The 12,943-nt window shown below is 41.0% G+C and overlaps 1 protein-coding gene across 1 annotated transcript in view; it reads left to right on the top strand.

Moving 5' to 3' along the window:
• Nucleotides 1–289: 289 nt before the first annotated feature.
• LOC307126546 (uncharacterized protein) overlaps nt 290–12,943 on the top strand; it is a gene marked incomplete at its 5' end in the record, with an annotated part of 1,586,879 nt that continues 1,574,225 nt past the window's right edge. Inside the window, 6 exons of the mRNA XM_079817132.1 lie at nt 290–348; nt 456–567; nt 1,077–1,157; nt 1,651–1,804; nt 2,367–2,997; nt 3,218–3,312. Coding sequence (XP_079673258.1) covers nt 290–348; nt 456–567; nt 1,077–1,157; nt 1,651–1,804; nt 2,367–2,584 — 624 coding nt within the window. The 3' untranslated portion in view covers nt 2,585–2,997; nt 3,218–3,312. The remainder of the gene's footprint in view (nt 349–455; nt 568–1,076; nt 1,158–1,650; nt 1,805–2,366; nt 2,998–3,217; nt 3,313–12,943) is intronic.

Consider the following 12,943-nt stretch of genomic DNA (forward strand, 5'->3'; position numbering starts at 1 on the left):
ATATAGATATGGGTTATAATATGTAGAATTTGGATTTTGATTTGGTCCAGGAAGTCCTCTGTGGTCCTTCCTGATATTTCTTCCCCCTTTACCTTTGTTTTTTTTTGGGAGTTTTTATTTTCTTGCTGCTATGAGGGTTTAAGTCTGGGATTGCCATCCTTTTTTGCTTGATATAAAGTGGGCCAGTTAAGCCCTTTCGGACTGGAAAAGTGAGTTGGGCCTCAAAATTAACTTAACTTGCATCTTGAATTGTAAATGTATTGTACTCTGTTCTTTTCTTCAGCATGACATGCCGTGCTTAAGGAGGTGGTGGTGCACAATGTTGGTGGAGAATCTTGAGATTGAAGGGTACCAGTGTCTTCAAATTTTTTTAGATAAATTCAAGATACTATTATTAGCAGTAATCTGGGGCAGCAAGGTAAACATTTTTATTTTATTTTAACTTATTACTACAGTCATGGCCGGAGGTTTGCTCACTTTACAGAGCAGGGAATACAGATGGCCAGGGGAAGTCTGGACCCAATTTTCCGCATCCCTAGGAAGAGGAAATATGATGAGGTCACCATGGTAAGAATTATGGCCCAAAAACTTGGTCTAAAGCAGGGATCCTCAAATCTGGCCCACGAGATCCACTTCCCTGCAGAGTTTAGCTTTAACCCTAATCAAACACACCTGAATATGCTAATCAATGTCTTCAGGTTCATTAGGTAGGCTTCACAGGTAGGTGAGTTTGATCAGGGTTGGAGCTAAACTCTGCAGCGCATTGGACCTCCAGGGCAAGATTTGAGGAACCATGCCCTAGACCAGGGTTATTAAAATCTTGCCCTGGAGGGCCAATGCGCTGCAGAGTTTAGCTCCAACCCTAATCAAACACACCTGAACATGCTAATCAATGTCTTCAGGTTCATTAGAAAATCACAGGTAGGTGAGTTTGATCAGGGTCAGAGCTAAACTCTGCAGCGCATTGGACCTCCAGGGCAAGATTTGAATAACCCTGGTCTAAAGTGATCATCTTTCTTGTGCTTTACATGTACTAAGCTATTATGTAATATGCATCTCACTCCCTTGTTTTAAAGGAACCTGTCCCCATAAAACCATGCAAGACGAAGGAGCCATGCAGAGTTGAGTCCTTACCGGAGGGTATTGGCATTTTGCAGGCATGTATCTGTGAAGCACATCTATATGCCACAGTTTAAACTCGCTCACAGGATCTTCGTTAGTTATATGTGCACTCCGTGTAGACATGCCACCTTGCCACTTCTTATATTCTGTTGCTTAATCCAAGATGCAACAATAACTACATATATGGCAGAGGTCTTCAACCCTGCTCCAGGGGACCCACTATCCTGCAGAGTTTAGCTCCAATTCTAATCAAACACACCTGATCTCTTCAGGATCGCTTGAAAATCACAGGCAGGTGTGCTGAAGTAGGTTGGAAATAAATTCAGCAGGACATTGGATCCCCAGGAGCAGGGTTGAAGACCTCCAGTACATGCTATTTTCAGGACACAAATGTGAAGGCTACAGAACATTCCTATTAAGAGTGGTCCTTCACCCTTTCCTGGTCAATGATGATGATGATGATGATGATGATGGAGACCTGTTATTGAGCCTACTGATTTTGTAGTGACTCATGTTTTATGTTCACAGCTGCCTGAGGAAATTTTGCAGATGATCTTCATCCTTGTGGTGCTTCAAGATGGTGATCCTGCAATTTGTACCCTTGCTCTCACATGCACTCGTTTCTGGAGGATAGTGAGAGAGGAATCCTTTCTGAAGGAAGCACACTTCTGCTGGCTTGACAGTAAGTTTTGTCTCTTTCCTTCAGCCCTCCTTCCATATTTTTAGAGGTAAAGCACCTCTGATCTATAGGTGAAAGTAACTCACTCACAAACTCGCAGTGCTTGTCAATCTGTGTCCCGCAGATCCCAGCAACACAACACATTAGATGGCCTTTGGAGTGGTCACTTGCCATTATTAAAATGTAAATCCATGTTGTACAGAGATGTTGCCTAATTTATTATTTTCTATACCAGTATATGACTTTCCTCTGTGATTTTTGTGCAGTTGTGGTGCTTTTGTGTGACGATTCTACATTTGTTCTTTATCTGTCTGTGTGGGCCTAAGTTATGATTCAAGTCAAGGTTCTAGTGCTAAAATTATTTTGATCATCATAATATAACATTCTCTACGTTATTAACATTACACTATGCTATTCTACAATGCTTTTTGTTTTAGGCAATAAGCGTTCTTTTCATTTCTGAATTTTCTTGTAGTGGTGGCACACTAATTTTTTTGCATTTTTATTTTATTAATATTATTTTTTTTAATTTTACACATGAACCTTTCTCTTCTTTTGTCAACAGGTGTGGTAGACTGGAACTCCTTTTCAGAGGAGTATAGAAGGACCTACCGGATTCCCTATTTGATCTCCCATTGCATTCAATGCGATGATGTGTTCAAAGACTGTGAAGGATACTGGGGATGTGGACAAAGAGGAAAACTTAAAGGGTTCTACTCTAACAATGATTTTGCAGGATACTGCAGCATGGACTGTTTTAATGCAGCTGGAGGCACAATCTAATTTTATATGGTTTGCATAAACCTGCATTGTGTTGATGACCTTCATTAAAAGATTTTGTGATGAGTGTGCTTGTAGTGAATTTCTCAAAGTATCATAAGATGTGTTTGACAGCATTGCATTTAGCTGTTCATTAGTGTTGTCAAAAATTAATTGTGAGCACATCAGGCATACAATATGACATGTATTTATTTAAAATATTTATATATTTTTCACAAAGCCCATTTCCAAAAGGATAGCTATATTAGTGATTGCTCCAAAGTAGTTGTGGTGGGACAATTAATGGAAAAAAAGATACATTGCAAAATGGTTTCTTGCTATACATTATCAATACCTTGCCACTAATGCATATTGCTGCTTGCTTTACTGTATACAGACAAAACAAGCATTTTGAAGATGTCATCTCAGAGGTTTCTGTTCTTGAACAGCTAAGAGTACGTTTCATTAACTCAAGTATGTTCAGTTTGTTAAACGCTCTTGAACAGCTAAGAGTACGTTTCATTAACTCGAGTATGTTCAGTTTATGTTAAACGCGTGCGAGAGCGATTTAAAAGCATGCGAAACTTCTCTAATCGCTCTCGCGGTAATTTGAAAGTAGGCGTAACTTGAAGTGGGCGTAACTTGAAGTGGGCGTAGCTTGAAGTGGGCGTAACTTGAAGGGGCGTAACTTGAAGTCTTGCAGGTTGCAGACAGATACTGTTGGGATTTTCCGCTAACCCGGAACTAGCCCGGTGTCCCGTTATTATTGGTCCGACGGGAGGCAATCGCGGCGAACATTAGTTCCGCCTTGAAAGTTCGAATTTTGTCACCCCGTGACACAAAAGTATTAGTTATGCCATATAAAGTACTAGCTTGGTTACCACACCTAATCTCTTGCAAGTTATTGGTCTTGTTGTTTGAAACTTTCTTTTTTAATCTGCTTCTAAACTATCATTCCGGTTCGCTGTCATCATCTATACGTCACCTTATTGGCAGATAACAGAGAGCAGTGGTTAAATTGGCTTTTGTAGGGAGGGGGAGCCCTTATTTATGGTGAATGGTCATCATTCAGAATCACGCCATTAAATTACTTAATGTGTTTTTACACCAAAGGGGCTCCTTTTCCAGAATTAATGTGTAAGGTAGGGTTAAGTAGTTATTCAAACAAAGAGAAAAACTTTACAATTCACTTACTTTATTATTATTTTTTACCTTTAATATTAACAAACAGGCAACGGATTTCACCCTCAGAAATTGTATGAAATTGAACATGTTTAAAAATATTGGCTGGCAAATATGTAACCATCTTTTAAGACAAGAACAGAGTTGATTTAAGAGAATCAGGGCCAATTTCTTTGCCAGTTTGTTTTGTTTGATTGAATCACACTGACACGGGAGGTAATTACTCAACCCGCTGTGAAACAACCCGAACAACACTTGAGGAACTTGTGTGCAGACATAACACTTTTCATAACACTAGTATACACTTTCAATACATCACATTTACTTATTCAGATACAACAATTCATGCATTCATCAGCTTCCAAATAGGAGCAAAGGCAGGCTCCTCTGGTTTATGCTGCCTTTGTCTACAGGCAGTATGGTCTGCTGACCTCCTTGTCATCACCCACTTCCTAACAAAGTTAGTTGGGTTCCACAACTCTAGTGGTGGACCCACTAACTTTATGAACATCAAAGATGACACATTGACTATTTTTTGCTGATTTCTCAGAGGTGAAAAAATAGTATTCATCGCTGAAAATCCCCTTTCACATTCAGCTGTGCTCACAGCCAGTGTATCTACTGTGTGTTTTAATTTCAGAAGACCCTCTTTAATTGCCATGTTTGGGTTTTCCTTGTAGTCCCTGAAACCTTGTTTGACACTACAGTAGTTCATTGCCAGACTATCACACAGCTGCCTCAATTCTTGTTCTCCATACAGCAACGGCACTGGAGAGGGCCAGGCGTCAGGTGACAACACATTTATTTGATCAAAAAGCTCCAGCTCATGCTCTGGGACCATCATGGACTGCATGCTACAACTGAGTGCATGAAAAAACTTTTCGTGATTGATCTTTATTTGTCTCCCACCAGTTTTCAATGGAACCCCCTTAAAAACACCATCCTGAACAGCCTGAGAGGCAACCTGGTAATGGGGGCCTGGTGTCTCCATCATTGCTAAGAAAACAGCCTGCCGTTTAACTTTTTTTAACCCTTCTGAGAGACGAATTTCTCTGTTTTGTAATGCCTCAGACAAGTCTTTAAGCTCTTCTAGAGCATCCAACATAAGTCCCAAATTGACAACAAAACCCTCTGAGGATAATTTAGCTGCAAGCCCGCCATACATGCACCTTTCATAATAAACACTGCTGGTGCAAAGCACCATACATATTCCAGACAGCTTCAACTGTCCTGTAGGAACCCATCTCGGATTTAACACACAACCTATTTTTCTCAACTGTGTGCCCACTACTGATGCAGCCTCATCCAGTTCCCTCAAATTCTTTGGGGACTGACTATAAAGACAGTACAGCTTATCCAGGAAACTGGTGAAGTGGTTGGTTTCCACACAGCTCCTTACGGCATCCCCAACTGACAGCTCTAACCTGTGGTTAAGGCAGTGCCAGCCAACCACTGCTGGATATCTGGCCTTTAGCTTTGCATACACCCCTGCCTTTCTACCCAGCATCACTGATGCCCCTTCTGAGCAGAAGCCAAGAAAGCACTGCTTCAGAAACTCATCATCTAACCCATTGTCCATGAGACACTTGAGCAATGCATCAGTGATGCCATCTGCAGTGGTCTGTTCTAGCTCAATAACCTAAGAAAAAAGTGAGTGGGTCTGAATTTTGGATCGATGCGCGAACGTATACAACTAAACAAGATTTTTTTGCTTAGTGTCGTGCTCTCATCTATCAGGATGGACACTTTAGGCCTTGTATTCCTGATGCTGGTCATCAGAGCATGTTTCATTTCTTTTGAGATGAAATGAACAATCTCTGTGCATGTGACATTAGTGTGCAAAACTCTCCCCATATTAAGACCATTCATGCGCTGTAGGTCGATGAGCGAAGGGTGATCTGTGTATGGGCGATTTCTTTTGGCAATGTGATATGCCGTCCTAAACACCTTCTCAGTGGTGCACAGCTGTTCTTGTTGTGATTTAAGGAAGCTGGCATCTAATGTACACTCTTCTTTTTTTTCACAGATCGACTCGGCTAATTTGTGGCTATGTGATGTTACATGCTCACATATTTATTTTCGTAACAATCTCATCTGCTTTTCTTTAGTATCCTCATAAGGTTTAACTCTGCCAAATTGCCACTCTGATGAAAAAGTGTATTAGCTTGAACCAGATCTTAGCACACCTGGTGACCCTGCATCTCTGCATATTTCACATCCCAGTGCATTATTAGATAGGAATATGAACGAGTATTTGGTTTTTAAGTGTTCATATTGGGCCAGAGTCCAACTAATTGGCAAACTGAGGGCTGATGCTGGGCTGCTGCTGCTACCACTGTCATTGCTGAGAGCTGGGCTGCTGCTGCTTGCTGCTACCACTGCTGAGGGCTGATGCTGGGCCGCTGATGCTACCACTGTCATTGCTGAGAGCTGGGCTGCTGCTGCTACCACTGCTGAGGGCTGACACTGGGCTGCTGATGCTACCACTGTCATTGCTGAGAGCTGGGCTGCTGTCTGTGCCTTTCTTTAGGGCTTTTCTACTAAATGCATGCATACATCAAAATTACTGATTATGCACACTTCTGGGCTTACATATTCAATCTCTATCATTCTTTCGATATGGCAATTGCAGCATGAACTTACCCCCCCAAAAAATCTTCCAGGGTCCTCTTCATGTTATAGATCAATGTTTATTCAGCGTCTGAATGAAGACAATCAGCTTATGTTTAACAGAGAGTGATGCTTACCCTCTGCCAAACATAACTGAAATCCTCAGATCCCTGTCTGGAGCAGCAATCTTAACCTCTATTGATGTTAATAGTGGATACTGGCAGGTGACCATGGATCCCGACAGTAAGGCCAAGACAGCCTTCATTACTCCTGCAGGCCTATATATCACTTTAACGTTATGCCATTTGGTCTCAAAAATGCCCCTGCAACTTTTTAGAGGCTCATGGAGACGGTTCTGGGAGAACTACAGAGAAAAATATGTTTTGTGTACACAATCATTTACTCTCCTTCTGTGACCCAGCATTTCCACGATCTCCAGACTGTGCTTCAAAGACTAGAAACTGCTGGGTTGACCATAAACTTGATGAAAAGCAAGTTTTGTCTTCAAGAAATTACTTTTCTAGGATATGTTGTAAATGCAAAAGGGATTTCAGCAGATCACAGTAAAACTGAAGCCATTCATTCCTACCCTGTGCCTAAGAACTTGAAGGAAGTTTAGCGTTTCCTTGAGTTAGCCGGATGGTATCACCGATTTGTTGCGAACTTTTCCAGGATTACTGAACCCCTCAACGTGCTGAAAAAAAGGGACATCAGTTTCAGTGGACAACACAGTGTCAACAAGCTTTTGACCATTTAAAGTCTTGCCTCACCTTACCCCCCATTCTTGGCCAGCCTGATCTTCACCGCCCAGTCATGGTATACACCGATGCCAGTGACACTAGTTTGGGTGCCATTTTGGCACAACGGAGGGATGCTGGCAGAGAGGAGGTTATCGCCTATGCAAGCAGAACCTTAACAGGAGCCAGACTCAGCTACACTGCAACGGAGAAGGAGTGTCTTGCAGTCGCCTGGGCCCTGAAAAGTGGCAACACTACTTGGACCACAAACTTTTCACAGTTGTTACTGACCATTCTGCACTGCAGTGGGTAATGAACTCCACCACAACCACCAGTCGCCTCATCCGTTGGGTCCTGCGTTTACAGAAATGTGATTTTGTCATTGAGTACAGAAGAGGGAAGCTGAATGTAGCTCCTGATGCTTTATCAAGGTCTTCTGTTATTTCCACATGTAACCTGTACACCAGCAAAAGAGATCCAGAACTGCCTGTGTCTGATGTTGCTCTGTGGGAAGAACAGCACAAAGACCCAGAAGTTACAAAACTATTACAAGCAGTTGCAGAAAATTGTGCCAGTCTGATGAAACAGTATGAGATTGTTGTTGACAAACTGTATCAAAAGACATACCTGTTGAATAACCAACTGCATTATCAAATCTACATTCCAACCAGTCTCCGATCCTGCCTAGTGAAGCATTATTACTCCACTCTACAAAACATACAAACGACTTCAAGAAGTAGCATTTTGACCAGGTATGTGGTCCGACGTGAAACAGCATGTCAAAACCTGTGTAAAATGTCAAACAGTGAAACATGACAATCAAAAACCTGCCGTAAAACTACAGCAAACCACAACCACCCATCCAAACCAAATGTTAGGAGTTGACACCATGGGCCCATTACCAAGGAGTGTAAACTGAAATGAGTACCTGCTTGTTTTTGTTGACTATTATTCCCGATGGGTTGAGGTGTTCCCCATTCGCAAAGCCACTGCACAGAATGTTGCCTCCATTTTTAGAAAAGAAATCCTGTCACGGTGGGGCGTACTAGTAGCCTGACAAGCCAGACCCACATCAAGATGTTGGGTCTGGAAACTCACCATTGACAGGGCTCAATCCGAGGGGCGGGATAAACGGTTGTCTTTCAAATTCCCTCTGCATGCAATTGGATAGCGCCATGACCGCCACAACCAACCAAAGCAAAGAAGAAGGTGAAGCTGAGCTAACGTTAGTTGATAGACTTTCGCCGTATTCGGTCGGCAAAACTTCAAACATCTTTTCTTAAGAATGACTTCAGTGCCGTTCTTTGTTCTTTTCTCAAATAAAAGCTTAACTCCAAGTCTTCCAGAGTCGCGGCCAAAGCCGATTCAAAAGACTGCTGTTCGTCAGCTTTGTTTACGAGTAGCACGCAGAACCTCCGCAACTCTGCCGTAACGTGCCGTCATTATGTTAAGCCCGCCCACCGACTCTACACACGCTGTGATTGGCCTGACCAGAGTTTGGTTTTTCCAGCTCTCAGGTCTACCGAGAGTTGCTAGACTACACTCGCGGCAAAATAAATTTTCTGCCGCTAGGGTGCGTCTAGATTTCTAAGCTAGTGTACCAGACTTCATCCGTTCAGACAGAAGTGTTCAGTTTGTCTCATCTATATTCAGAGTTATATGAAAACTGGAGTATTACACCAAAACTAACCACAGCTTACCACCCACAAACCAACATGACTAAAAGAGTGAATCGAAATCTCAAGAACATGATGGCAGCCTATGTGGATGACAATCATCAAAGGTGGGACCAGTTCTTACCAGAATTCAGATTCGCCAAAAATTCAGCCATTCAAGAGACCACTGGACTATCCCCAGCAGAACTCAGAACAGGAAAAAGTCAGATGGACAAAATACTCCATGGGTCTAATATAACTCCAGACGCTGCCTCATATGATGTGGTTACAAGCTATTTAAAATAGTATAATATGAGGGGCTAAGACATTTGGATCATAATAAAAATTATGTAGAAGTTAAATTATCAGAAAGTATCCCACTTTACCAGTTTTCACCCTACGTGTACTGTAATATGTATTATTTAAGACCAATTTTAAGGTAATTGCAATATATTTTAATATACTTAATTGTGCTTAAATGGAACAACTTTGAGTATATTTAGTGTAATTTAATCGCACTTCTTTAAATTGTATTCGTAATACACTTTAAATCTGTACTACAACTACAGTTAAAAAATATTTTCAGTTTCTCATTAATGAGATCCCTGTATATTTTAAATATAATATTAGCTCATTAATAATTTATTAGCAGAACACTATAAGACCCACTATTAGTATATTAAAAATACATTTTACAAAACTATTCAGTATGACAATAATATATTTTAATGTATTAAAGATACATAGAAAAATTTTCATTCAGTACTATAACAAACAGTAAAAACACACTGTATAAAACATACACACACAAACTGAAAACTGTACGACATCCAGTGAACATCACAAAGCACAGTAGCATATGTTAACTCTTTAACCACATTATGTTTACATAAAATAACTACAAAAGTCAATAAAGTGCATTTTCTCACAAGCAATGGCAGCAAACAGTTGAACCAAAATTAACTAACAATTCAAATGTCACCATCTTCATTCTTCAAGTGGAGAGTGATTGAACTTTGAGTTTGACTCGTTGTTGCACTTTCTGCGAATCAGGGCTTGCACCTCAGACACTTTCATGTTTGGAAACTGTTTTATTACAGTGTCTGTAAAAGCGTAAAAATAAACTTTTTTAATATTAAAGCAAAAATTAAAAATTGTTAAAAAAGTAACTTTTTTTCTATTGCAACACAGTTTTTACATTTCCCTGAATGTTTTCATTTGTTCAGATAATAAAAATTAAATGTTCTTCCACATGGCATGTAATGCTTTGTTCTTAGACATTCAAAATAAAATGTTAATCTAAATACAGAAAAGGAGTTTGATCTTGAGTATGTTTTTAGTACAATACAAGTATAATGTAAACATACTACTTGAATTTCAAGTGCATTTTTAATACATTTAATAGTATGTCTTTTTCACCTGGGTATACTTCATGTTAAACATAAATATATAGCCTACTGATACAGCAAAGACAAAGTCGACAGTATTGACAGCAAAATAGGCTACAGAATATTTCGTTCTGCATTGACAGGTGCAATATCTGAAAATCGATACTTTTAAAAAAAAATTACGTATAATATGTGTCAGGAGGTGAGAGAGAGGACCCAAAAGGCGAAGGCAAGTTAAACAGTCCTTTAATTGAGAATAAGCAATACGGCCGCTGAGCCGTCAAACAAAGTCTTTCTCAAACAATGCAAAAGAGGCTGTAGACCCGGGTAGATGACCGGTCCGTAGAATAGAACAAAGGAGACAGGCTGATGGCCGTAGACAGTGGGGACAAGACAGGATACGAGAGGTGATAGCAGGACGACACATCTGCAAACATAATTAATAATCTGGCAGAGAACAAAGGAAAGACAAGAACTAGAAATAGAGACGCCAATCAGAGGGGAAAGGAGGGACAGGTGTGTAATGAATGAGCCTAGCAGTAGTAACGAGGAACAGCTGAGTCTAAGTGTAAGCGTGCAAGTGCCCGGAGGGAAGTGTGAGTGTGAGAATGACCAGCAGAGGGGGAAAGAGAGGGAGTGACAGGATCATGACAATATGTATTCATGACAAAATTACATATAAAAATCTTTTCCTATTCTATTTTGCCTGGAAACGCTTCACACGGGGACATTTTTGTTTTTAATTACCCCACAAGTTCGATAAAACCATTCAAATATGAGGGAAATATTGTATATTTGTTTTAAATATGAGAGAAAAACAACACTAAACATGGTTAAGGCACGGGCCGGCTACACACTAGGTGCGTGGCGTGAGGGTTTTTATTTCGGCTCCAATGTTAACATGTTCAGGTACGGATCCACTTTTGCGACACAACTGAAGAGTAGTGTTGCAACGCTTCCCCTCATTTGTACGTTGATGGGCGTTCCTCAAGTTTACCGCAATGGGCGTGGTTTTGAGCCAGCGGGGAATGTTGTGTTTTTAAAACATTTGCTCGAAACAACCTAACTTCTTCCCTCTCGAAATTTGGAGGGAGAAGTGATATGTATAAATATGGATTTCGTTGAGCAGTCATGAATCGAAAACAGAGAAGGATAATTTTATTTTACACAGTGAAAACTCATAAAACTCACCAGGTACTCCCAACGACCTCTGCCACCCTCCTCCAGGCAGAATTACATAGCTCGTTGCCCCTATAGGACAACAAAGATGGGTCGTATAGATTTGGAAATGCTGCAACCGCCACAGTTAATTTCTCCTCCATTTTCGCTTCACAGAACTAAAGTTTCCTGAGCATTTTTATAGTAGGACCTCTAGAACAAAGGACCCGCAAGGGACTTCCCCCAGGCTGAATCTGAAATCGCCCCCTATACCCTTAAATAGGGCACTATTTGAAGCTATTGCAGCCATTTGTAGTGGTGTCCGAAACCATAGCGGACGTATTGAGTGCACTCATTCAATCCCACATTGCACCGCAATAAAGAGTGTACAGCCGATGTACACACTGCAGCTGTCTGAATTTGCTCGCTTGTTTTCATTCAATCCTTCAAGTGAACTGTATTAGTGGACTAAAGTAGGGAATAGTGATTGAGGTTTTAGGGGGCAATGTCGGTATACGGATCCACTTGTCCGTGTGATAATGCTGTGCATCAAAAAGCTGGCCGATGCCTATCTTTATGCAAATGAATCAGTTGAACGCGATTATCCAATAGAAGTAGAGCACATGGAGACTGGGGGAAGTCTCTCGCGGGTCCTTTGATCAAGACGTCCTACTACAAAAATGTTCAGGAAACCGCTGGCTCAAAACCACGCCCATAGAGGTAAACTTGAGGAACGCCTTCCAGATAGCCCTCCCTGTACGTCACCTAGCAGCAGCAGCGCTGCATCAGACACGTTTCTGGTGTGCAAAGACATAGAAAACTATGGCAGGCCAACCTGGCCAAAACGTGTGAAACTGACACGTAAACGCGTACTTATGTGTTAACAGGTTATCAGGTGTTGTTGCGTGAATGACGTCTTTACACGTAATTATTGGAACCAACAGAAAAATATTTTGAACAATGCCTTTTCAGAGTGCAAGTAGGCTACAACTACATATAATAAATATAGCTGCAAGCAGCAATACGGGGCCAAGCCCCTGTAGCGCAATGCAGAGCCAGAAGAACAAAAACAGCAGAAATAGAATGTACATGGGGAACAGGTTCAGAAGTATAGGTAGGATAAACTCAAAATCAAGATTTTGCATATAAATGCACAGCATGTTATATTAAATCACTTCAGATGAGATCATTCTCAAAGTCTGGAACAAAAGAAACTTTTGCACCACGTCTGGCCACAGTGCCTCTTGCGGTCTGGGCATGTGCCACACAAGATTCAAACCGACAACCTGAATGGTTCAGGGCTCGTTTGCACGTGATGTAACTGATTGCGCCACTCAGTTGATGCAGACTCAGCTGGCTGCAGAGGAGATCTTTCAGTGAGCTACACTGACTTTACTTGGCTGTGTGTGCACTCCTACATGAAGTATGTACGAGAGCAGAGCACCATTGTCTTCAAATATATATTTAAAATCGCTTTCAAGGTAGTAAGTTAACTAACTATTCAGGTTAAATTGAAGTAATGCTGTTTGTATACTTTATAACAGGCCCTCAACGGGGTCAATTTTAAACATCCCCAAAAGTTCCATAGTCATAAGTAATTTTCACACATCTTAACTATAAAAACTAAACAATTGCGTACACTTGCAACAAATA

This window comes from Gobio gobio (genome assembly GCF_949357685.1).
Source record: "Gobio gobio genome assembly, chromosome: 5".
Lineage (NCBI taxonomy): Eukaryota > Metazoa > Chordata > Actinopteri > Cypriniformes > Gobionidae > Gobio > Gobio gobio.